The following is a 26,457-nucleotide window of genomic DNA, read 5'->3' as shown; positions in this document are numbered from 1 at the left end:
AATTAGTTTGTTTTAAACAACATCACTTAGGCTACTGTATATGTTATAAAACAGGGGTCTGCAACCTTTTTCTAGTCGCGGGCCAAAACCAAACTCAGAAAGGTCTCTGCGGGCCACACAAAATGTTAACTGATAATTGTGTTATTAACATGTTAGAAATGTTAATCAGGCAGGCCTCGGATCGTTTTTGCACTTAAAAACGTGTTTAATTACATTTAAGGAGGCAGTAAAGTGTTGACGCAAAGCGCAAAAAAGCGTTTGTTTGGTTTAAAATTAGAGTTCACATGTCGTCATCCGTGCAACGAATGAAAAGTGTAATAAAACTACTTTGATGGAACGCGATAACATTCACAGGGAATTTATAGTTTAGTGTTTGTTAACCTTTTGGGTGAAAGTAAAGCTGGCGAGCGAAGCGAGCGCGATTTTTTTTGTTGTATACGGGCATTTCTTTTAAATTTCTTGCAAGTTTTCATACATTGCCGAAAATGAAAAATAAATAAAATGTTAAAAAATGTATGTCCAATATTTTAGAATAAGTATGTTTTCCGTTTTTCCGCGACGCACTTGACAACCTTCCACGGCGCAACGGTAATAAAGAGGTAATCTAGTTCAAAAGACAGCATCAAAACGTAAACAAACCGGACGTAGAATGGTCATTCGCGCGAAGCGCGAAAATTTTTCGCTCTTACGTAGTTAAAATAGTCAAAAAGTATGTGAAATAGACTCGTTTCTAATTTATCAAAGAGGCGGCGGGCCGGATGAATTTCATTGGCGGGCCGGATCCGGCCCGCGGGCCGTAGGTTGCCGACCCCTGTTATAAAATTATAACTAATTAAAACATAGTCGTTAGATCCAATTTTTTACGAATAAGTGACGGCCTTCTTGGCTGAACGGTTATACTCAAAGACCAAATTAGGTGTACACTTAAAAATAGCTTAAAAATGTGAGCGATTAATGCCAATTGAGTCCAGCTAAACAACGGCCATCTTGGAGCCACACAAAGGTACAGGAAATTTGCTGGAACCTGTGGCAAAGAAGCCAATTGTTTCACTTGGCCGAATTGGACTGGTTGCTACTGAAAACGCAACGGTTCGTTTGATGGTGGTAGGTTCTACCGAAAGTCGAAGGGGTTGGTTGTATATCGGTCCACCGGTTGAGCTGTAATAACTTCCATTCTGTACATAACGAAAGTCAAATCAATGCTTTTCTATCGATCATGCATCTCGCACTGTGGCTAGTTTAACAGAAACTCCAAAAGTTTACCTTCGGTGAACAACACGACCTTTCAATAACCAATCAAAGCTACACAAACATGTTAACAACTATTATAGAACAACATGCATATATATAGCCAAGAATGATATCATAAAACAATTAAATATTGACCTAAATTTCTATTGAAAAATTTTCTAAGGATGAGTGGAATTTACTGTTTGAGCTTCATGTCGTCCACGCGTTTCCTTTGTCTGTTTCGTTATTAAACTGAATTCTGTAACACGATGGTATTTTACACCTACATGATTACATGATAAGGTTGGATAAAATAACGACTCATATTATTACGTAGGTGCTCTGTGAACATTATAACATTTCGTCATAAACGTACATTCGTTTCGTCTCATGTTTGTGTCTGGAAAAATATCATTATATTTAAAAATTCGCTTCTACCGCCAAAATTATTTCAAACGAATAGGCAATCCAAAAAGAGCCGTTGATGTACCTTATAGTTACTTGCAAGCCATACGTCCACTGCATCAGATGCAGGTGCATCTGCGTATATATTCCATGCCATTTGAACATAGCCGTAAATAATGTCATACATTTCTTTATTTTCGATGTCGATAAGAGAGCCGTTGTAAAAGTTACAGAGATCCTGTGCAGTTTGCCTGTCACTGAACATCCCTATCGTCGTTATAGTCAAAGGAAGCCAGTAGCAAGAACCGTTGTAAACCATTCCACGGCATTTCATTCGCTCTGATACACGGTTCAAGCACTATTAGTAAGACAAAAGTGTTCATTTACAAACTATATAATTAATTCAATTATAGACAAAGCAGCCAAATGTATATCACAAAGACTTTTATAGCGGCCGAAGACCGGCACAGCTATTTATCAGTGGCTCACGACTTAAAAAGTTTATTAATGCCTTACGAAAACTAAAGATTAAAAAAAGACTTGTGAAAGGCTCTTCTCAGACAGAAATTCATCCTAATTAAAATCAGATTACAAATATCATTGCATTGCGTCCTGCCTGAACGAAATATGAAGCGCAGACATTAAGTAATAGAAAACGAATCTGCCCAACTTTATAGTTTTGATACTACTAAACAAATCTTGACGTTGAAACAATTACTAAAATACCTTGATCATACAAATACAAAAACCTCCCATGCAAATTCAGAATTCCCATTAAAGGAAAACCTCTTAATACTGTTAAAAACTCTGCGGCACATATGTCATATTCAAATAGATGGCAGCAAATTTTTTTCTTATTTTTTTTGTTTTTTTGGCCAACTTGCATATGTAAAAACATTTGTCAAAACTTAAAACAAAACAAAGTCATTTGTGTAATAACATTTAAACTACAGACAACGCGCTGCTGAATATTTGTCTAGATTATCACCACTGTATTGCAATTTGAATATTATTTATAACAAACTGATAAGTTAAAGTAACTTGACGAAATTGGTTGCCTCAATGTTGTTCATCACTCATCAATACTAATCAGCACCATTTAAAACAACTTTTACCCGCTCGTCAATTGTACCGGTCACATCAGCCTTTGGTCCGATTGGTCCTGGGGGTCCAACTGGGCCTGGATTTCCAGTGAGTCCGATCGGTCCGTCGGCCCCAGGCGGACCCTCAATTCCTTGTGGTCCAGGTAAACCCTGGGGTCCAACTGGTCCTTCTGCTAAACTTTTCCATGCTGTATTTATGAAATGAATACGATTGACATTGCCATAATTGGTTCTACTTGTATATTTTCGTTCTACTTATATATTTTTTTACGTTTCCATGGATAAAATAGTAAGAGTGTGAAACAAATATGAATTGTAAAAGCTGTTTTAAACTGTCTGTGGATGCAGTAGAGCAGGGGCCGGGAACCTATTTCTTGCGAGTCATATATGGCTCTTTTGATGATGTTATCTTGCTCGCAGATAAATGTAAGCTATATGATTTCTTATCATGGTTTGAATAAAACTGCCAGCGGCCATGATCCCTTTCAAACTTTTAATTTAAAACCTGTCTAATAACAAATGTTTCTGTGCTTCGCGCGAATTTTTTTTTGTCGTTACGTGACTGTTTGGCGATTTGAAGTTATATTTTTGCATCAAAATAGCGTTGTTCGTACCATAGCACCCCGTTATCAAAGTTTTGCAAACTTGTATAGCTAATATATTTTTTCTCGCTTACTGTGTTGCCCTTTCAAATGGCCCAATTTAAATCACCATTTTGGCAAACTAAACAAGTGTTGAAAAACAATACACGCCTCTCATGAAAAAACAACCAAAAGTATTCGGATTTAGTTGTTCCCTTAGCTGAAAAGGTTCTTGACCCCTGCAGTAGAGCATAGGCATCCATAATTAGCGTCTAAACACATTATTTCAGTATCGTAAGAGCCAAGGTACTACATCCGATATAACCTACTCTTACCTGTTTGACACTTTTCGACGCTCGATGGTGATGAGCAGGAACAATACAAGTTGTCATAACTCTTCATCCGGTTGCATGTTAGCGCGACTGAAACAAAGCAACTATAATAAGCATTGACTGTAAAGAGAAGACAGCTCTTGAAGTCTGACGTTGACAATCGAAAGGTATACTCTTATTAAATAGTCAACATACATTTAACACCGTTCTTCAAAAACTAATAAAATGGATTTAGGTTTCGTGGGTCGCGAAGCATTTCCAAATGTTACAGTTTTCTATTAGATCGGAAAATTATTGCATTACCATTACGTAACATTTATGTAACAACATCACAAATACGTAACAATTAGATGTGTTGTATCGTATTAACTATTTCAGTACGTACGCCAGTAGTTAAGGTGCAGGTTTTATGCAACTTAATTTGTTTGATCATATTTATTGTGGGGCGCACAATAAAACTTGCATTTAAAGTCGATCGCGAACTGAAGCACTGCACTAGTATATCGACTATATTTAGACTTGGTTTGGACTCTACTGTGTTTTTATTGAAGCACAATTAAACAGTTTTAATTTTTTGTTAGACAATTGCTTCTTCGAATCGAAATAATTACCGATTGCCAAGATTTAAAAAACTGGATACCAATAGTTTAATTTCTTTACTGTTACATAAAAAAGTATAACTTAAACAGCGGATTTACTCAACTCGGACTAAAGTTACAAAATCAGAAAAAAATATATTATACCTGTTAGCAACCCTTGCGATGCTGTCAGTAAAAGCAAAACGGCAAGATACCCTTGAATCTGCATTATATTCAAAGGGATTGTGCGCAGTGAAACAGATCGCAAATAAACGCGCTTGATTTTTTGCCCTGTTCTTCCGGCGTTGTCTACCTGCTTGCAATTGTTCTTTTACGCGCGTTGAGCTATTCGTATAAGACCACTTCCTGGTTCCCTAATCAAAGGCCTTGTCACCGTTAGACCGCAAGAAACTGAACAATGAACACGGAAGACGAAATTTACCCACGATTATAGACAGGGTTGTCATAACGTGCTTCCTTTTTCAGCAATTTGTGCTTTAGCAATCAACTAAACCTTTGGCTTGACGAGAGGATTGACGTTTTAGGTTTAGGCATACGTGTGTCAATACATACAAAATAATATTGAGAAAGTGAGTTTTTTCTAAAGGGAAAAAACAATACGATCATTGCTGTTATAGTGATGGTGAAATCAACGTAGAGCAGGGGTGGGCAATTATTTTTAACCGCGGGCCGCATGTGAGACTCAAAATGTTGTAGCGGCCTGGTCAAAAATAGGATCACAAATACACGCAATATGACGTCATACTCTGACGCTATAAAACCAAGAAGATCACGAACTTATTATTACGTTTGGAGATGTGCGCAAATGTGCAATTTAAGTCAAATTTAAAGAAGGCCACAAGACGTCGAGCGAAGCGCGAAAAGTTGCGACTATATTGTTTTAAAATGCAAACTTTAATCTAGACTCAGAGGGGGCGTGGCGCATTGATCGCAGATGAAAAAAGTACATTGCTTGATATATTGGCGTTTATAAAGTTATGTTGATCTAAAAGTTAAGATTAAAATACGTAAAAATTTCGCACACAAATTTTTGTTGTGCCTTTTGAGGCTTTAAGTTACCGATACCTGCGGTACAACGGCCATTTTGCAAAGACGATATAAATCGGGAGAAACACGCAACATGGCATTAACTAAACTAGGTTGACAAAATGTGAATAGATATATTTCAGAGTTCGGAAAACGGTCGGTATTTCGTTTATATTCTAAAAACGGACTACTTTCGACCGAAGCGCAAAAAATATATAAATATTAGGCTAAGTTTGTTAAACTTTTGTTGGAAAGAGTGCACAGTGCATATAGGACGGTATTTGTCTGTATAAAGATACCATAATAGCGTGGAACATACGAGAAATACAGAAGAGTTTCGCGCGAAGCGCAAAAAAAAGTTCCGTTTTGATATATAAAACAGGCTAAAAATCGAACTTGGCGGGTCCATGACTAGATCCGTCCCTGCTAAAAGTGTTTACGGTACAACCAAACATGTAGAAACTCGCCCTTGATTTCGCTTAGCTTATGTATATTTTAAGGAAAATAAGCCGCGGGTCGGATTCAAGTGGTTGGCCGCGGGCCGTATGTTGCCCAGGTCTGACCTAGAGGCCATTGAAACACAATGTTACAAAAACACATAACACTTTTGCTATAGAAGCATTACAGCAAATCATTCAATGAATAATTTTATTACAAGCAAACTGCGTGCGCGTTTCATGCTGTCGAGCACTGCGTTTTAAAGGCGTACAGGTTCACTCTGACCCAAAAAAGTTAACAAAGCTTGCAAGAAAGTAAACTACTGCGTCATCACAGAATAAAACTGCGTGTTTATTTTTTTGGTCTTGTCAGATGCTTGTAGCCTATGTCTATATCTCAATTTAACCCAGGGTGCGGCAACCATTTTCAAGTCGCGGGCGAAACCCAAACTCAGAAAGGTCTCTGCGGGCCGCACAAAATGTTAACTGAGAACTTTGTTATTAAAATAATACAGGAACTGGGAATCAGGCCTGGATCGGATCTTTATTTTAAAACGTGTTTAAAAACATTTTAAGGAGGTAATAAAGTATTGGCGCAAAGCTCAAAAAACGCGTTTGCTTGGTTTAAAATTCGAGTCCACACGTCGTCATCCATATACTACTAATGAAAAGTGTAATAAAACAACTACGATACCTTTTAATAGTTAATCTAGTTCAGTGTATGTTAACCATTGTAAGATAGGGCACACCTGGCAAGCGAAGCGAGCGCGATTTTTTAGTATACCTACATTTCTTTTCTCAAGTTTTTGTTAAATTGCCGAAAATAAAACATAAAAAAATGTTAAAAAATATATGTCCAATATTTCTGAATACGTTTTCCGTTTGTCCGCGACGCATTTAGCAGCCTTCGAAGGCGCAACGGCAAAGAAGCGCTGATCTAGTTGAAAAGACAGCATCAAAACGTAAACAACCCGGACGTAGAAAAAACATTCGCGCGAAGCGCTAACATTTTTCTTACTTACGTATAGCTAAAAACAAACGGACTCGTGTCTAGTTTGTCAAAAAGGCTGCGGGCCGGATAAATTACATTGGCGGACCGGATCCGGCCCGCGGGCCGTATAGGTTGTCGACCCCTAAGTTAACCTATGGGTTATGCCGATGTGTCGTCCATCTATCGTTTTAATTTGTTATGCATCACATGGTGATTAATGTGCAAAAGTGTATTAAACTGACAAAACGCGTACTACTTGCAACGATTTAAAAAAAAAAACTACTAACTAAAGGGAAAACATTCAGAAAGAGCGCAAAAAAAGTCTTTATTCGTTGAAGTTTAACACTTCTTAAATGAAATATAATCGCGCTAAGCGCAAAAAAAATTTTTTTTTTTTTGAATAAATACAGTCTTGTAGTCAGGGGTCATGGCCACCCCTGGATCGTCCCTGGTCCGTACTGTTATTGGTATGACGACTGCACAAAAAGTTAATTTGCAGCGATGAAGTGTCGTTTATAAATTAACTTGTTCATGCGGTGCTTTCGACATTGACCAAACCCTACGGAATATTTTAAGGAGGGTTAAAGAACATAGAGTAGATGAGTAATCAGAGGTTTGCAGACACCTTCTGCAACATTCCGAAGTAATGCTCCAACTAATCTCAGTCACATTAACTTAAGGTGATTCTAGCTCGTACCAAAACGTCTTAATAATCAACATGATGTCGATCTACTTCACCTTTTTAGCTTTGCAATTCATCATCAAGCTACATTACAAATCCATGCATAGTGTACCCTAACCCTGTTGAAAAAAACGAAATGACAAGAACACAATAATGTGTCCGCTAATTTTAGGAATTTATTTCGACGCTTTTCAGCCTATATTCATCCGAGTTAGCTAACAGTTTCGTGTTGAGCTTGGTTTGTAAGTCGCACAAAATACACACGCGTTTACTTCGTAACTTTTAAAGTTTTCATGTATAGAATGAACTCCCTTAACGCAGAACACATCAAGCCATTTTTCAGTATTTTGGTGTAATACGAACGGTTCGTCGTAAACAACAAGTTTACCGCCCACAAAAAATAATCTTAAATACAACAGTTAAGACACTAATTTGTGACACGAACACTGCACATACATTAACTGTTAATGTGTGCAACCCTTTAGCTAGCGCTATGTCGATGATGTAATAATAATGTTGATGGTGTGGCAGTGATGTAATGGTTGCACTTTCTCAAGGTGATAGGCTATAACGTGCGCAATCATTTGGCGTGCCCAGAAAAATCATCTCGTGTGCCAGGGTTGCCGACCCCTGATTTAGCTTCTCCAAGCAGCCACAAACTACCAATTAACGCGTAAAGTGATCTACTTCGTTTAGGATGACAAACAGTGACAGATATTTTAGCAGCTTTCACGCAATGCGAGAAAAAATACATAGCATATCGATTCGCCCTTCTACTCAATGTCGACCAAAGACTATAATATTGTGGAAGAACAAAATAATTCGCTCTACATGTGTTATTTTTTAGTCGCCTAAGTCACTGACAAAAACGTGATAATGACAACAACAGTAGCGTGAAAGATAGAAGCAGAACATTTGAAATTTTATCAAAAAACAGGAAGTCGAACCGTTTGACATTTCCAGTTCAGGCTCAGTTCTGGTTTAAGGATTTTTTTGGATACCGGTTTCGAGCAATTTAAAAGTTCAGCTCCAGATCGACCGTCGTTATTTCAAAACAGGTTTATAAAGTTCTGGTAAGGATACAATATAAGTTGCTATCAATCTAAAAATGTTGGTCAATAAATGTAGGCCTATAGAAAATCTTTTTATTAAGAAAACTTATATATTGAAATATTAAAAAAAAATCAACATTTTATTTAATCAATAGGTATTCATATGTTTGTCATAAAATTTCGAACATGGCGTAACTTAACTCTGTAAAACACATGTTGTAACGTCATGCTGGAATGAACTGCCTTTTTAACAGGTTCAAGTTCGGTTAAGGACCAAATGGACATGTTCTTTCCAATTATTCGGTTCAGTTTCAGTTCGGGTCCTTAAAATCGTACAAAAAACGGTTCAGGTTAGTTTATGGATAAAAAAAATTGACCCTAAATCGATTTATCAAGTGCTTTTCAATTTGTAGGGTCTTCATAAGTAACTGCCTTGTACTGATTCTTTCACCCTTCTTTATATTAATTTTTACGCGCGAGATTAAGCCTGGGGTTACATTACTTTAATAATATTAATTACCGGTACGGTAGGTAGATCGTAGACCACTGGTCGGCGGGGCCGACTACGACTCTTACCCCTGACCCTAAGAAAGATTATTTAAGAAAAAAATTAGCGTCGGCTTACACCTGTGGGAGATACAATATCCAGTAAACGTGTAGATGATTTAAAAATATTTCATAAAAAAATACTGTAGTGTAGGTTGTTCCCCTATAATGAGATGAACAAACGACACAGAAGCAAAAACAAGTAAATAAAAAACTAGACAAGTATATACAAAACAAGTTTCTTAGATGCTTTTTAAACAAGGTATAAAAATACAAATTTACAGGTTATATTCTTTACCTTTTAGATCAAAATGTTTGGCGCTGGTCTAGAATCCTACCACAGTTATGAAATCAAGGCACAGAATTTGAGTTAGGGTGCGAGTTAGCGTTTGGGTGTGGGTGGGTGAAGTATTATAATATTCTTTATTTAACACTTTTACTTGACCCACCCTAACCCAAACGCTAACCCGCGCCCTAACCCAAATAATGTTTGTTGTGGTAGGATTCTAGACCAGCGCCAAATGTTTAGTTGCGAAATACATTTTTACATGAAAATGAAGAGATCATTTTGTTAAATTACTTTCTTCGGCAGGACTAAAAATACAATTTCTTGCCGATTTTTGATGGTTATGTGACTATTATCAAATCAATTGCAGTTTCAAATGATATTTAAATTGATTATCTTTACAAAACTTTCACACATATATTGCAATAATTTTCAAATAAATTAAACTAGTTGCTCTCCTAAAGAAGTGATGCCTTATGAGGCTTACTAATAAAACGAATATTTTAGGCCCTTTCTTTCATATTAGTGGTTTACTGTGATTATAAACTAACGTTAGTGGTTTACTGTGATTATAAACCACAATAAACTAACATGAAAATAGTACACAACATAGAAAAACAATTCTTGACTTGTGGCCCTCAAATTGCACACAAAAAATGTTTACGAAGCTTACCAGTAAAGTAAATATTGCAATCCAAAATTTAAAATATAACTTGGCAGGTGTTAAAACCAGGGCTGCGTAGTCGGTTAAAAACAACCAGAGTCCGACTCCGGCCAAAAAAATACACCGAGTCTGACACCGGCCAAAAGTAAGATTTTGTCAAGTCCCGATTCCAGCTGTGACTCTACACCCTGTATTTTTTACCCATTTACGCAACTAAATTAAGGTGGTTTTCTGCAATCCACTCATATAGGTGTCATTATTCATCCACCCGCATTACAACATTTCACCAATTACTAATACACTTTTAGTACTTACATTTTGCCGCCTTTACAGTTTTAAAATTTGATACTGTGCATGCGCACGTCGGACTCAGGTAGTTTTACGCGGTCTTACTCGAGTCCGACTCCGGCAAAACAAACGGACTCCGTCGAGTCCTGACTCCGCAGCCCTGGTTAGAACAGCCCCGCATTTGGGAAACAATGTCTTTAAGGGTTATCAATTTTTTTATAGTGAGCAACATGAAATTAGATGTTATATTTTGATATTACAGCTTTTTTTGGTTAAAATCTACATAACCATGAGTTACCAACTGTATCGCAACACAACCCTTGGAAACAGCTTACAAGAGTCACTGGATGAATTGATTCAAAGTCAGCAAATCACTCCCCAACTGGCACTGAGGGTTTTGCTGGAATTTGACAAAGCCATTAACACCGGACTCTCTTCTCGTGTGAAAAACCGTATTATGTTCAAGGGAGACCTAAACACTTACAGATTTTGTGACAATGTATGGACATTTGTTTTAAAGAATGCAGATTTCACTGAGTGTCTCATGAAGATCCCAGTAGACAAAGTTAAAATAGTTGCTTGTGATGGGAGAACCGCAGCAACCAAGGATGACTGACCTTTTTTGGACAAATTTGTTAGCTACAGATGCACAGCCCAGAAAAAGAGCAGTTCCAATAAAACTTTTTGGACTTTATTTTAATATTAAATAGTCATTCTATTTTACAACTGGGCTTTACAGTAACCATTATAATCTGCATGTTATTACCTTCGTGAAACACAATTATTTGTTTATTCATTGTGTGATATTTATTGTTAAAACTGACTTTACTTTTAAGTAATATCTTATAAACAAATACAACCAACAATAAAATTTAATTTTTTACAAATTGATTTTAGCAGCTTTAAAAGGTAAACCAATGACAAGCCTATGTGCTTGTGTTGCTTCTCTGCTGGGTCCAGTGCTTTTTAGAAAAAAATATGATGACAAAAAAAGGTTCATTGATGAAACAGAGCCATATATCAGACATGGTACCATCCATAGTTCACAACTTCACGGCAAGGACTTGCTGATCATTGGAGACATTCATGGGTGCTTTGATGAGTTGATTGCTCTCATTGAGCTTGCAAAATCCAGGACAAACAAAGAAGTTATTTGTGTTTTAGTTGGAGACATCATCAACAAAGGTCCAAAAAACATTGAAACAATTGATTTTGTCTCCTCCTCTAATGCAATTTTTTCTGTTCGAGGAAATCACGACCAAAAAATATTGCAACTCTATTTGAATTACAAAAAAGGGAAAGTTGCTGAAACTGACCTCAATTCCTGGATGAAAGATTTAAAGCCAAAACATATTGACTTTTTAAAAAGCCTACCGTATACCTTGTCAATACCAAGTCTGAACATTTTAATTGTACATGGGGGAATTGTTCCCAATGTACCACTTGCTGACCAACACCAAAATAGCATGCTTAACATGAGAAGTTTGTTGTATGAAAAAAACGATTTCGGTGATTTAGTTTTAAAGGCTACACGTGAAAAGATACCTGGCTACCTTTGGGGAAATTTGTATCAAGGAAGAAAACATGTGTATTTCGGCCATGACGCAATCGAAGGTCTTCAGTTACACAAGAACTGCACTGGACTTGACACTGGTTGTGTATATGGCGGTAGACTTACAGGCATGTTATTGCATTTGCACACACCAAATCAGGAAATCGTCAGGGAAATTATTGATGTAGCCCCTCTTAAAACTTACAAGGAAGTCGGTTATAATCCAAAGCAAAAACCAGCAGTTAAATTTAGGCAATAATCTTTTTAGGTTCTTGGCCAGCCGAACGCCACCGCCATTCGCTTTTCTTTATTTTATCAGGCACGATTAAAAGCATTCATATATTCGTTAACACAGAATTAAACGTTTTGCTTTCAGTATAAAAAGCACTTAACTTACAGTTAGCATAATATCTTTGTGTTTAAACAATGTTGTTTCCCGAACCCTATTACGTAATAAACGCCTTTCTGTAAACGCGCGTTCTAGTTTTAGACTAGCAAAATAATAAAAAGTATAATTAAAGCAGATGTGTAAATAGGAATCCTGAGCATAGTCTTGGAAATATATGTTGAATCTTTGTTTTTTTAAATCTTTTGTTATTTTTAGGATAGCTACTTGCTAAATGCAGTTTGGTTAAAACTAAAAGCTTAGTGTTAGAGACTTTCTAGTATTGGATGAGTTAGCAAAATGTAACGATAACGCTCGGCCAAAATCGTTTTGTTTAGTTGTGGTTTGCAAGATTGTTTGTATAGGAACGTCGAGTTAGAGTACAGCAAATAGTAGACGAGCGAGAATGAGTCAAAATCATTGCAATAGATTTGTGCCTCCGCGAATTAGCAACCAGGAATCCTTAACGCCAACAAGTCTTATAAGACGACCGATTAATGTGGAGACCCCCAAAACAGTTTCACAAGGCTACACTGTTGAACATTTGCTGGGAAAGCGAGCGGAAGTCGAAACGCCGCAACTTCGAGAGATGGTTTTAGGAAAAACTCCAAAAGCAGGTAAATGCGGTGCCGGCGCAGTTTTGCAAATCCTCCTATGTCTGTCGTTCCCTAATTTGTTTAACTATTATAAAATTATTTCTCGGAACAGTGATTTCGCAGCAAAACAGACTACACAGCGAAAACGAGAATCATATGTCGTTTTCGAGCAGCAGGAATTACGTGTAGACCAATCGCCGTTTTATGGGCAGTTTCTCCAAAAATATACCTCCTAAATACTCCTTAGTCCTCCCTTTGCACTTACTAACAATCGTATATTCCACAAGTTCAGAAAAGTTACAGATGATGTTACCGGTGTGACGTCTTGTAATGACTATTTACCAGAAATGAGGGTTGCCAGATTAAAATAAAAAAAAAGCCAAACCGTAAATGAAAAAAAGCCAGAAAAAGCCAAACATTAATTATATAAATTAAAAACACATAAAGGGCTATAATAATACGAGAAGTTTATTTGTATGATAACAAATAACCTTTAAGGTTCAAACTTGTGTGGTATAGCAACATGACAACCATAAGATGTTCACAACATACCAACCAAATTGATTTTTTTATTTTTGGAAAGCTCAGTTATCCTACGATCTTTAGACTGAAAACGTGATATTTATTGTCAAGCTTTTCATTGAAAAATACTTGCGCTCACCATAAAGCGCGGTGTTTCTTAACCTTTTGGGCTGCCTGCCATAAGTAATAAACCAGGGATTTGCTAGCTTAATCCACTTCACTGAACTGTTTAAGCGACCAATACTTTACGTAACAATTTAAATTTAAGTATGAGAAATTCTCTTTGTATTGCTTGCAATTTCCTTAAAAAATTTAAACGCGAACCAACCAAATCCAACAGGTTGGCGTTGGCCACCCTTGGGCACTGGTTCAGAAACACTGCGGCCTGGAGAGTGGAGACCTTCCGTAACGATTTATAATTTTAAAACTCAAGCAAGGTAGGGCAGATCTTAAAACGAATATTTTAGAACAAAAAAGGAGACCTATGTATGCAATTTGACTAGTTTTAGCAGGCTTGTATGAAAAAGCCAAAATGCTAACTTAATTTTCTGACGCCAACCAAGCAAAAAAAAAGAAGAGCCAAATTTGAAGAATTTGGCGTCAAAAAAAGCAATCTGGCAACCCTGCTAGAAATATTTGTTCAGAATGGAACGTTCATTGATAAAAAAAAAAAAAGTTTAACATACATATTTTTTATGTCTAATATGCTGTGGCTTTTCGCGACTGTTTCGCTGTTTCCAACACTGTTGCATACTACTCAATATTTCGTTAATGATCTGCATAGCCTAATAAACATGCTCGTCTCGTGGTTTAATAGGGACCAAGGCTTTGTATCACAAAATAGGTTTTCTTTAAAAGTCTGACAAAAAAAAACTGGATAAATGATCTTAAAAAAATTAGAAAAAATATTGTGCTCGACTCGAGTCATAAGATTTGTACTTTGCAAGTTGATCCGTCAATGAGGACATTTATTTTACGTTTTCGGGGCCATGTGTTCCAACAAAAATAAATCGGATAGTCCCTAAATCAAATCCAGTCCATCTTTTTGGCGTTTTTCAAAATGCAAACAATTTCCGTATGAATCGCGTTCAAATCAAATATGATAATGGAAGTCTAACGTATCCAGATTTAGCTCCAATATCCCAAATGAAACATGCGCCAATAAGCACAAAGTCGACCCAAATTTACTACATTAAGCACTGAACAAACGAGCTTTGCAGATTATCATCCGCGGGACATCGACGATATTTTCCCGTCACATATCGTAGAAGAAACGCCACCGGGTTCCCCGACACTATTGGATCGTCGTTTCGCCGAGGTGACTATTCAAGCCAGGGGTAGGAAACCTACCTGCATAGTACTGTTAGGCGTGTAGGTTATAGTTCCGAAGTAGTTATGTTTTTTAGATTAAAGGTAAGTTGAAGTGAGTCCTATTAAACAAGCTTGCTGGTCACATGCAAGTGGACTCCAATAATATATTTTTTGAGAGGACTTCAATAATATAAAGTCGACTTCAACGTTATTATTGAAAAACATACTTACAAACCGAATGGCTAACGGGAAAATGTTACGATGTTTAGGTATATTGTGACCAGGGCTGGGGAGCCACCGTAAAATGGCATTAGCTCCGGCTCCGGAGCCATCAGGCAATTATTAAATGGCTCCGGCTCCAGAGTCGTAAAACTAAATCCTTTGGCTCCGGCTCCAGCTCCGGAGTAGTAAAACTCATATCCTTTGGCTCCGGCTCCAGCTTCAATGGCTTTTTAAAAAAGTTTTAAAAATTGCTTTTGTCTCACTAACGTTGTAGATGGAACAAAATATAAATTCTTAGCTTTAGCACCACAAATTGAAAAATGGCCCCAGTCCACAAAAAATAATAAAAAGGGCTTCGGCTCCTAAGAAAATAATAAAAATGGCTCCGGCTCCAGCTCCACAAAAATAATAAAAATGGCTCCGGCTCCGGCTCCAGCTCCACAAAAATAATAACAATGGCTCCGGCTCCGGCTCTGGCTCCAGAGAAAATGCTTAGCTCCGGGCTCCAACTCCGGCTCCCCAGCCCTGATTGTGACAATTGTTGAAAAAAATAGAACCACAATTTTGTTAAAGGTTTGGTATTTAGTTTAAAGAATCGATTTAGATAAAATATTCTATCCAGGAACAAACCAAAGCAGTTTACAACTTTCCTACTTCTCCACAAAGACTGCTTCAGCCAAAAATATGTAGTAGACCCTCGTCACGGAAAAAGACGCAGGTTTGAAAGGCAAGGTTTCTTTCTTGGCATATATGCCGAAACTAATTGGGATATTTTATTTTATAGCGCCAGGAAAGAGAAAGAGAGAAACTTTTAAAATTTGTACAGGACACGCTGAAAGAAGTACGAGAAATTAGGAAGAAACGCAGTATTCTACGACGAGAGGGATTGTAAGTGAACTTTGGAAAGTTTCTGTTCAAATAGTATTTTGTAAACATATTTTTATATCAGGGGTAATAATTAGAAAAAACACTTCTACTGTAAAACGATTAGGAGATTATTTTGAGTTTTGTGATTGTTGGCAAGTCCGAATTTAATACTCCGTATTATAGTAATAATTTAATACTACAATCTAAAACGAATTGACCTACAGGTAATAACTTTTGCGACAATATATAAAAGTTTTTTTTAGGTACCATACTATCCAGTAAGATTCAGATGTTTTTGTTTCAGGGAAGCTCTAAAGAGTTATGGAAGCGGAAAAATCTTGTAGTTGTAAGTTCTGCCGAAATACGCATTGTCAGTTCACTTTAATTTTTGTTCTTCGTTAATCGCCCGTTGCATTTTTCGATTTACATAAAACAAAAAAACTTGCTATGGAACTTTGAAGATAGGTTCATTTAAAGATCGCTAAAAAAACTATATACAGCAAAAAAAAGTTGATAATTACACACAATTAAATCAATATAAAATAAGTGCATTAAAATGCATAAGTTGTATACAGTGGGGCAAATACAGTCTTAGGATTTGGAAATCAAACGCCAAAAATAAGCTGAATTTTAAGGTTGATATTTTGGTAAAGCATATCGGACACGAAACATGTGGTTTTAAACTAAGTGTAACCCTCAAGCACTGTAGAGGCGAATAATTATATCAAAGGCCAGAAAAATTACAAATATTGGGTTTGGATTACCTTAACTGAACACAACACCATGACATAACATTCTTACAGAATTGTTGCATGATATGTAAAGGATATATATTGTCACGTATGTACACATTTCTACCTTTAAAAGGAGAACATATCCATAAAAAACAGAAGACGTCAGTTAATTCGTTTTCTTCAGGGCAGTTGGCAAATTTAGCTTGTTTCAGCTTCCATCTAAGGATTATATTAATAGGTGGTCAGCACGTTCTACTATATAACTAGGGCGATCATTTTTTGATTTGTCAAAAAAAGTCAAAATTTTGTCTAAATTTGCACGTTAGGTCAAAATTTGTCAAAATTATTTCCAATGAAAATCAATTAGGAATACACATAAATCGCTTAGTATTTCAACTATTTACACAACATTTAAAAAAAAAACAGCGTGTTGTTTTTTTTGCCATTTTAGTAGTTGTTTGTCTTTTGAAATGAGAAAAATGTTAACTAAGCGTTTTCATGAGTTTTGCATAAACCCGAAATAGAACTGATTTGTGTTGACCGGTAGTCAACAAAATATCAAAAATGCGTGGTTAACGACGCCAAGACACTATTGCAACACTTTAAACAACAATATATTGTTTGTATCAATGTTTTTCTAAAAGGTCAAAATTTTGTCAAAAAATATATTTTTAGCTCAAAATTTGTCAAAATTTTCCATTTTTTAGATAAAAAAATAATCGCCCTATATATAACATTTGGAGTAACCTAGTTTGTAAATTGTGACCCAACAATTTATGCTATTAACACAATTAGACAGCCGACAAAATTGGTTTATGTTTTCTTTGCAATATTGTCGAACTCCACGTGGGTGATGTGGTACATATGTCCATTACATTACGAATCTACGTTTCTTCAATTATGGAGTTTTTGCAAAAAAACCTTAGCAACGCACAATTCTACTTGTCTGCAAACCCATATTAGAATATAAATAAAAAAATCTAACTTCAGACGGTAATCGAAATATTTGTCTTACCTCATTACCAACAGACAGTAATGCATTGACAATTGCATTTCTTTTATGGGAATTGCTGGGCAAGGCAAAGGCTAAGTTTGCAACAGAATATTCCATCTCCAACAGAGAAATCAGATCACGTGAACTTACACCCGTCTGTAATAGCTTTAAAAGCACCCGTTCTGGGCTGTAAGGTGGAAAGTCTGGAATCTTAAGGGTTGGACTTGCTGCACTTCCACCTAAAAATCATAAACAGTAATGCACAAACTTAAATTTAGTATATTTACATTTATCCCAAATATTACTGTTTTGTCACACTGGAATGCATTATTAAACAAAACATAAGTTCAAATAACTTACACTATAGACATGTATAGTATTTTGAATGGTACTTAATATTATGTTTGGCCAAGTGTGTAATAGTTAGAGGAGTATTCAGAAAGCTAAAAATCGGGTCCCGAATTTTGAACTAAGGGAATTTCCTTAATTTGCGGCCAACGTTTATGATGTCATAATATATAGAAACAACCTTATCAAAAACAGTCAATTAACATCTAGCGAAAACAAACTACTAATTAAACGGAAAGCGAACATGTTCATTGTACATAGTTAACAGTGTTTTGCGTTGCATTTTCGCTTTGGCTTAAGATTGGCCAAAATACAAACGTTTGCTTCGAACAGAGAGTCGAACCCTGACAAAAACAACACATTAGCGCTTACAATAAGGGACACGGAACCCAGAAACCCACCCCCTTGATATGCCACAGGTCATAGTATACAATTTGATAACCCAAGGCCTACCTGTTGTAGTACAAGTGCTCTTTCCTCCAATGCTGGTTTGCGTAAAACTCCCATCAGTGATGTGAATGTTCTGATTTTTGGCACCATCCTTGAAAACTGTGGAAATTTTAATTATTTTTTATGGGGAACAGCTCACTGTATTTTATTTAAAGGTCAAATCTAAATTTTCTTCTTAACTTAATGGAAGTTATTACTTTTTAAGTCAAAGTCACTGTTTTTAAAGGACTTGACTTGATTAGTTTGAGTCTTTTGGACAAAATTACTTGCATTCACAGTTTTTGCTGGTAAAACATGCTGGCCTATAATATTTTAAGTTTTTTGTTATTTTCTAAATAAAAATCGGTATCTGACAGGTTTACCCTAATTTACCCTTTTATTTTGACGACTTGACTGGGACTCAAGTCGTGACAGTATATAACAGTGGTGCAAATATACTTTAGACCAGTGTTTCATAACATTTTTTACCTCAGGGTGCACTTAAAAAACTCTTGAAAACGTGGAGGCGCACCTGGCGAGCAAAGCGACTGCAAACTTTTTGGGGTATCTTGTTACATGTTATATTATGTCTTCACTTTTTATTAGGAAGGCCTCCTAAAATCGTTATCTATAAAGTATGGTATGCTTTATGAGATAAGTCAAAAGAGAAGTAAAAAATAAAAAAGAGCCTAATCCTGCAAATTATTTGCACAACCTGGAATACACCTTAAACCCACATACTTAACATGAAAAAAATAGATTGTAGCACATCATATTTAAAAAAACACTTACTTCAGGGATACACTCAACAAAAACCTACAAAGCAACAATCTTTAAATCAGAATGATCTAAATATACCATATATTACTAAGACCAAAATAAGATAAAAAGATCTAAAGAACACCCAAATTAAGAGGAAAAGGGTATGAAACGATTCATTTTCTCGTGGCACACCTGTTAAGAGTCGCTGCTTTACACAATTAATACTATTTAAAACATCTTTATATTAAACAAAGTATGAAGCAAATTCTTACCTGTTGATTTTGTATTAAATTTTACTGGCCCAGCAGACCCAATAGTAGCTGCAGTAATATTTGCGGCTTTTATATTGTAGACATTTCTTGTGGTTTTGCCATGCATTCCTTTTTCTAAAACACATAAATAAGCACAATAAGTACCACTCACATCCCAGCGAGAGGTACAAAATGCTTCCAGAAAAATTAAACAAAAATAGATTCTCATACTTTCAGATGAACTTGAAATTTCTGCTGATGTGTTGGGATGAAAATCAAAGGATCTCGAATTCGGGTAGGTCTGGGTTTGTTCCTGCTGGTTTGCTGTTTCAGCTGTTGGTCCATAACTCGGTATGAATCCATGGCTTTTATTTCCACCCTCGGAAGTCTTTTCCCCTGAAGCTGTTTGGGTATTGGTTGTTTCCTCTGTCTCCATGTTTTTTGGAGCGCCTGTAAATTGTTTTTGTATGTTTAGTGACAACCACCCAAAAATACATAACTTAATTACAATAAAAAAGAATACTGGATCAAAACCATTGGCTAGTCAATTCCTTTGTGGAGTTTTTTATAATAAACTTAAAAAAGTCATCTTATTTAATCAGGGTTGTCACATATTACTAAGAATCAAATTCAAAGACATTCAAAGACTTTACAAAGACATTTTTTAGATATTTAAAGACGGGAAATCGAAACACTCGGCATGAGTCGGAGGTCATTTTAAAATCAAAACAGTATAAATGAATAAATACAATAACAAATAGTGTTTCAGGCACACAACTCAAGTTTGACTAGGTTCTTACTTATGAGGAAGAATCCACTATAATGAAAAAAATGAATGAGAATGGACTGTCACAATTATATTAAATTCGTCACAATCTAAAAAAAACATTGTTGCATCCATAGGCGACAAACTTTTAAATTCCAGGGCGTTATTTTGTATAGACAATGCAAAATTGGTTATTAATTAAACAAAAAATGTGAGCACTGAGCCAACCATTTCTACTTTTAAAACTTTATTTTCGCACAATTGGTTATTAATTAAACAAAAAATGTAAGCACTGAGCCAACCATTTCTACTTTTAAAACTTTATTTTCGCACCTTTGGGCTAAAAAAGTTTCTATTGAAATGGGCAAAACGTAATAACATTTAAAAAAATGCATATAACATAAAAAACATAGTTTGGAAATTCTATGGCCTCGTGTCTATATGCTTATTCAGAAAAGTTTCAAACAACTTTGGTTAACTAAGACTGTGCTACAGAAATTATTTTGCAAATTTATTAATAACTTGGCGAAATTCCCCAGCGTTTTGACGCTCTACGAGAAATCCAGGGCGTCTAGAAATGCTCTGCACACCCATGTTCGGCGCCTTTGGTTGCATCTTACTATTACTTTACTTAATTAACAACTTCTACGAATGAACATTAGAATCATTAACCCTAACTACCAACAGTCACTGCGAGTAGTCCAGCTGTTTTCCTTTTGATGCTATGAAATAGATACAAACAATGAGTTATCTGATTTAAAAAAAAACCTTGTTTCTGTTAATACGGATTAAAAATAAATTCTTCACAAAGTTTCATATAAAATCAAATCAAAGACTTTTCAATACATAAATCAATTCAAAGACATTCAAAGACTCAAAGACTTTGTGGCAACCCTGTTAATGGTGATAAAAACAAGAAAATGTAACGGGTCATAAACACGACCTTAATCCTCGCAAAATGCTAAAGTGGGTCATATATTAATCATATGCTAATTTTATGCGAAACTTTGCTGTTGCGACGGTTTAAGTGTAATTGTCCGGGTTCAGAATTAAAGATTTGTGGATGATTTCCAAATTCTGATTTACGCGAAAATTAACTCAAATAGTTTACAACAACTGCAGCATTTTTTATGGGATTACAGGAGTTCACAAAAAGCTTTTCAGCATGGTTTATTGGTTCAGCCATGGTTTCCAGAATGTTTAGTCTTTGAGCTCTAAATTTGCCTTGAAGAATAACCATCCTTTTTACAGCGATAAAAAAATGCTTTTAGTTGTCTGCTTTTCTGCACGCATTTGTTGCTGTGCAGTTAATGTAGGCCTACTCATCACCCCTAAAACACTTTTGCACGATCCACTGATTGGGCAGCCTTGATTTAAATAGTATATAGTGATATCTAAGAATCAACGCACAATATTTGGGTTAGGGTGACAGTTAGTTTTTGGTTTAGTGGTAAATCAAGTATAATTATTACTTTTATTTCTTCCTTGCAGTTTCAATTTTGACGACACGTTTTGTTGCTGTAAAAAATGTGGTGTGATTCTAGACCAGCTTCCGCATTTGTTGAACTAATGTGCAAATCAGTGGCGGCGGATAGCAGTTTATTCGTTGTACAGTGGGTCATTAACAATCTGTGGTGAGTCCTTTGTGACCCGCGGGTTAGTGGTTGGCCATCCCTGCCGTAAGTTATAATTCTCATACAAATTTAAATTCATCTAAAAACGGTGTTTAATTTGGTAATTCACGTTTGCACAAAGATTGGTTTAAAAAAATATATGGCCTGCACCTGCAATTGAATGCAAACTTGGCCCGTGAAAGCATTTGAATTTGACCAAATGGTACCAAGGTTGTATTTCGTTTATGATTGGAAAGACCTTAAATGTCAATCGTAACTCAAAACTATGGTTTCTAACTTACCAGTATCGAACGGTTGTGCGTCACTCTGCAAAGACATTTTAGGTAAGACCAACTAGCTTAATATTGATCCGAAATTAATATCAAACAAGGTTTTCTTGAAAGTTTAAAAATTACACAACGACTAGTATGGAAAATGTCTGAAATAGTTCCTCTTTTCAACAGGCAAAGAAATAACGGGTACTTGGGGTAGCGCAGATAGCGATTGTTTGTTTAAAAAAAATAATTATGTTTATAAAGTTACCACTCTACTACAAGTTCAGTATAAGACTATAGTGTATTTTTCTCGATAAATTGTTCGAGAAAATGGCATGGATGTTTGTTTCACTTTAATTTTTAACCTGAATAAACGCCAGCTTGTTTATTTTTAATAGTTTTTTAAATGTAATTCAGACAGGGCTTCCCATAGGTAGTGGCCGCGAGTCGTGCTACATTAATTTTACGCTGACATTTACATATTTATGAATTTGTTTTATTATACTGTTTTTATATGTGTATATTTCAACAGGTGAGACATGACCACCGTGCTATCTGAACTCCACTAAATCGAAACTAAACAAACTGTCATAGCATTTCAAAGTGCATACATACTGTCAGGTCGCTTATAGATTTATTGTACATTCACATAATTTAGCATAGCTCGCTTTCAATAAAAGAGCTTACAGCGCAGTAAAAACACGTGTTGCCAGTAAGGCGTGCATTGTTGACTGTTGTTTTTAATCCAACAGCAGCGTGACACTATATAGCACAAGAGCGACTGCGATGGAGATTAGCTGAGTCGAATGTCGGCTAGATTTGCCAGAACGGCCACGACCGGGAAATGAGTATCGAGGTGAAATATTTAACACTTTACCAGGCGAACACGCTATAATTACAAGCACAAACAGACATGCGTCGTTTCTCTACAACATTTCCTTCCTCCCTGGAAAGCGAAAAAGGTCTCGAGCAGTTCGTTGAGCCGCGCTTCTTCTTTAAAATCTTCCCAGGATCCGATCACGAGTCGAACAACAAACGCAGAACGTCGGACATTTGTGCAATATGGAAACATCTCGTGTTGGGGATCGTGGTGTTCAATAGAGCGAAGAGGTTTCATGAATTCCTTGTCTTGGCTTCCCACGAACAACTCCAGGGGTAGCTGGTTGTACGACACGATGTAACGTCTGAAATGGTACTTAAAAGGCACAATAAACAACAATGCAAAACACTTTTGAATAGCCTATAATGCAGAAAATGATCGTCTTAAAACGCAATTCTAATTTCAAATCGCAAAACTGAAGTTAGTCGCTTAGAGTCTTTTGCTCTGAAGTTCCAATTAAAAGGGGGTAAGGTGCTAATCTTAGAAACGCGAAAACAAATTACATAGCCTAGTCAACATTTGATGGGTTCCCTAAATAGCAGACATAATAACCTTGGCGCAAAAGGTCATTCTAGAAAGTTACTCTCAGCATGCTAGTAACTTCATGTGGACTACATGACGGTTATCTCACACCGTCTGAAAAGTAAATGAGGCATCAAAGGCCTTAAAAATCATTGGCTTATAATACCCAGAGCATGCTCGCTTGCAGTTACAAATGAGACAAAGTGATCAGGTTATTTGGGTGAGATATAAAACATCAATCACCATGACACGTGACCAGAGACAATAGCCGCAGTGGCTTTGACACTTTTGAAGTAACGACTTCTGTAAGTGCTGATTGAGATAGAATCTATCCGTTTATTGGTTTTGAGATTAGATATCACGAGAGGTGTTCGCAGCCAACCTCGATCGTAAAATTTTCACCTTAAAAACTTTACCAAAAAGGGCCATAATTTCGCAACAATAACTATAATAGTCTTGCGTAACTAACAATTTAAAGCGTCAAACGATTTTTCTCTGCATTACGCCTAATCAAACATCAAATTAACAAGCAATAACGCTGGCATAAACTTGCCAACAAACGTTTCAACAAATCATAACTGATCGGCGTAACTTAAAAATACTTACAAACGAGAGAACTGCGCTAGCAAACCAAATTAACTCATATTTGCTATGCAAACTGACAGTATGCATAAAATTTTATTCAGAAGGATTTATTTGCATGTTCATATCTCAGTCGGGGTCTCCAATGTATATTTCAACAGGTGAGACATGACCACCGTGCTATCTGACTCCACTAAATCGAAACTAAACAAACTGTCATAGCATTTCAAAGTGCATACTGTCAGGTCGCTTAGATTTATTGTATACATTCACATAATTTAGCATAGCTCGCTTTCAATAAAAGAGCTTACAGCGCAGTAAAAACACGTGTTGCCAGTAAGGCGTGCATTGTTGACTGTTGTTTTTAATCCAACAGCAGCGTGACACTATATAGCACAAGAGCGACTGCGATGGAGATTAGCTGAGTCGAATGTCGGCTAGATTTGCCAGAACGGCCACGAAAGGAAATTAGTATCGAGGTGAAATATTTAACACTTTACCAGACGAACACGCTATAATTACAAGCACAAACAGACATGCGTCTTTTCTCTACATATGCAAATGTACAACTAATAAACTGCTATCCGCCGCCACTGATTTGCACATTAGTTGAAACTGCAAGGAAGAAATAAAAGTAATAATAACACTTGATTTACCACTTAACCCAAGCGCTAACTCGCACCTTAACCCAAATAATGTTAGAAATATAACCCCCGGGCGAACATGTGGTAGGATTCTAGACCAGCGCCGAAATGCGCTCTTATGCAGACAGTGAGAAATAGGGGGTCGCCGACTTAAAGTTGGGAAGCCCTTTACCAAAAACCCTTCTATTAAAAACGGTCAGGCTTTAATACAAGCAGTGTTATCAGCAACACTCTTTTGAATGTATATAATACAACTAATATTGAATTACATTTCATTGTACAACACAACAACAAACTTCGTTACAAAAATTGCCAATTTACAATAAATGCTGTACAACCGCTAGGTAGCAGTAGAGGCGTAGCCAAGGTTTGGCGCCCGGGAGCGAACTATAAATTTGTTCGGCATTTGTTGGCCTCATTTTTGTCGCCCCTGTTTGACGTCCGTGGGCTTATGTACCCTTTATGTAAAATAAAAAGTTTAGCTACCTATTGCTTTTTCGTAATGATCTATTTCCGTTAAATTGGACTACACACATTCTGTTAAATTGGACTACAATGCTTTTATTTCGAGCAATATGCAAATCTTTTTTTAGGATCTACACGTCTCTTGTTAAATTAAAAGTTCTGCCTTTTTCATCGAAATTACCGCCTTTTTGCGCGCTTGTGCGCGTTAAAACTGAATTTGTGCTGCACTTTGTGTACGAGTTTGGTCGAGAACGACAGATGTTTTTAAAAGTATTTATTTTCTGACGTTACAGTATGACGAAACTTTGTGAAAAAATCTATTTATATTGCACAAATTGGATGTAAGAATATTATTACAGGATACGATATTATCGAACACAAATAAAAAAGGACAACTAAACCATTTCAAACGCAAACTACATTTTATGCTTTTGGGCGTGACAAGATTCTAAACTAGAGACACATGAAAAAAGGCTACGACCTGTTGTTTAACTTGTTTAGTTTATTTAAAATACATGCGTTGCAAACCACGTATATCTTGCACGATATACAAGACAGGCCAATATCGACGCAACGTGAAGGAAATGACTCGAAGAAGCTGTTTTTAAATGACGCAGACGAAAACACCTTTCTGGCGACCAAGCAGGCAATCAGGCAAGACTGTCGCTCATCAACACATGCACTTCGTCACATCCTTCGTACAAACCCTTTGAAGTCATGCAGCGTTTGTAACAGTAAGACTTCAGGAGTATAGTCCTATGGTAACTTTCGCAGTTCAGCAGCTGAGTACTAAGTTGCTTTAAACGAAAGCTGTTCTATTGGCAACTAACAGGGCAAACATAGAAAACGCTCTAATTGTTTATTATGCAGGTTATCGTGGTGATTGTAAATGTCGATAAACATATGCAAAGGCATTTCACAACGAGGGAAGTGTTCAGAACGGAACATAAGGGTGTTAAATCACCAGTGCATTCTTTGAGGTCAATTACGAGCTATAAACTTTAAATATAAGATTTGACTAATTAAATTATTGTATAGTTCGCAAGATTTAACGCAGTCAACACCCAGACAAGGTGTATGCAATAGAAATTCCTCATATAGGCCGTCCATAAGGGACATTCAGTCCATAAGGGACATTTTGTATTAAAAAATGTCGGACTTAGTAATAGGAAGAGTCTGTCACGACTTACGTCAACCAAGTCATGTGCATAATGCTGCGACGACATTTTACGTCTTATTGGCCTACTGTATTTGCATTGAAAAAACTTAATGATAGGGCAACGTAAACGTGTAAAACTTAAAAAATACTTAATGAGAAGTATAATGTAACTCTAACTAAATTTAATTTTGAAAAGCTGAGCACAGACTTTGACAATAAACGGTTAAAGACAGAGATTTTTATAGCAAGCTATTTACGTACGTCAAACCTAATTGAGTTATTATGTATGTCAAACCTAATTAATAAAGGTAAAGTACTAATAGCCTATCGCATATATGGTGCAAAAGTAGAATAGA

General features: G+C 36.3%; 2 protein-coding genes across 2 annotated transcripts; one reads left to right on the top strand and one right to left on the bottom strand.

Moving 5' to 3' along the window:
• The first annotated feature begins 10,488 nt into the window (after window positions 1-10,488).
• On the top strand, window positions 10,489-11,119 carry LOC146139700 (transcription initiation factor IIA subunit 2-like). Its single transcript, XM_083391071.1, has one exon. It carries the CDS (start codon window positions 10,512-10,514, stop codon window positions 10,836-10,838), a length of 327 nt encoding a protein of 108 aa, XP_083247197.1. The 5' UTR covers window positions 10,489-10,511; the 3' UTR covers window positions 10,839-11,119.
• A 4,450-nt stretch (window positions 11,120-15,569) lies between these two features.
• LOC146139699 (uncharacterized) lies at window positions 15,570-22,026 on the bottom strand. The gene is made up of 6 exons (XM_083391070.1): window positions 21,877-22,026; window positions 19,427-19,645; window positions 19,217-19,330; window positions 18,207-18,302; window positions 17,427-17,644; window positions 15,570-16,630 (listed from the first exon to the last, which is right to left on the bottom strand). The coding sequence occupies exons 1-6, from the start codon at window positions 21,911-21,913 to the stop codon at window positions 16,610-16,612; spliced, it is 705 nt and encodes a 234-aa protein (XP_083247196.1). The 5' UTR covers window positions 21,914-22,026; the 3' UTR covers window positions 15,570-16,609.
• Between the last annotated feature and the right edge of the window lie 4,431 nt (window positions 22,027-26,457).

Source organism: Ascidiella aspersa, chromosome 6 (assembly GCF_963924565.1).
Source record: "Ascidiella aspersa chromosome 6, kaAscAspe10.2, whole genome shotgun sequence".
Classification (NCBI taxonomy): domain Eukaryota; kingdom Metazoa; phylum Chordata; class Ascidiacea; order Phlebobranchia; family Ascidiidae; genus Ascidiella; species Ascidiella aspersa.
The sequence above is the reverse complement of the archived record's forward strand: the minus strand, read 5'-3'. Positions and strand labels throughout refer to the sequence as shown.

Coding starts and splice junctions, on each gene's coding strand:
- LOC146139699 (XM_083391070.1), bottom strand. CDS start 21,913: ATGTCTTTGCAGAGTGACGCACAACCGTTCGATACTG. Junction 17,645..18,206: donor GAGCACTTGTACTACAACAG/GTAGGCCTTGGG, acceptor TATGATTTTTAG/GTGGAAGTGCAGCAAGTCCA. Junction 16,631..17,426: donor TACTGTCTGTTGGTAATGAG/GTAAGACAAATA, acceptor TATAATCCTTAG/ATGGAAGCTGAAACAAGCTA.
- LOC146139700 (XM_083391071.1), top strand. CDS start 10,512: ATGAGTTACCAACTGTATCGCAACACAACCCTTGGAAACAGCTTACAA.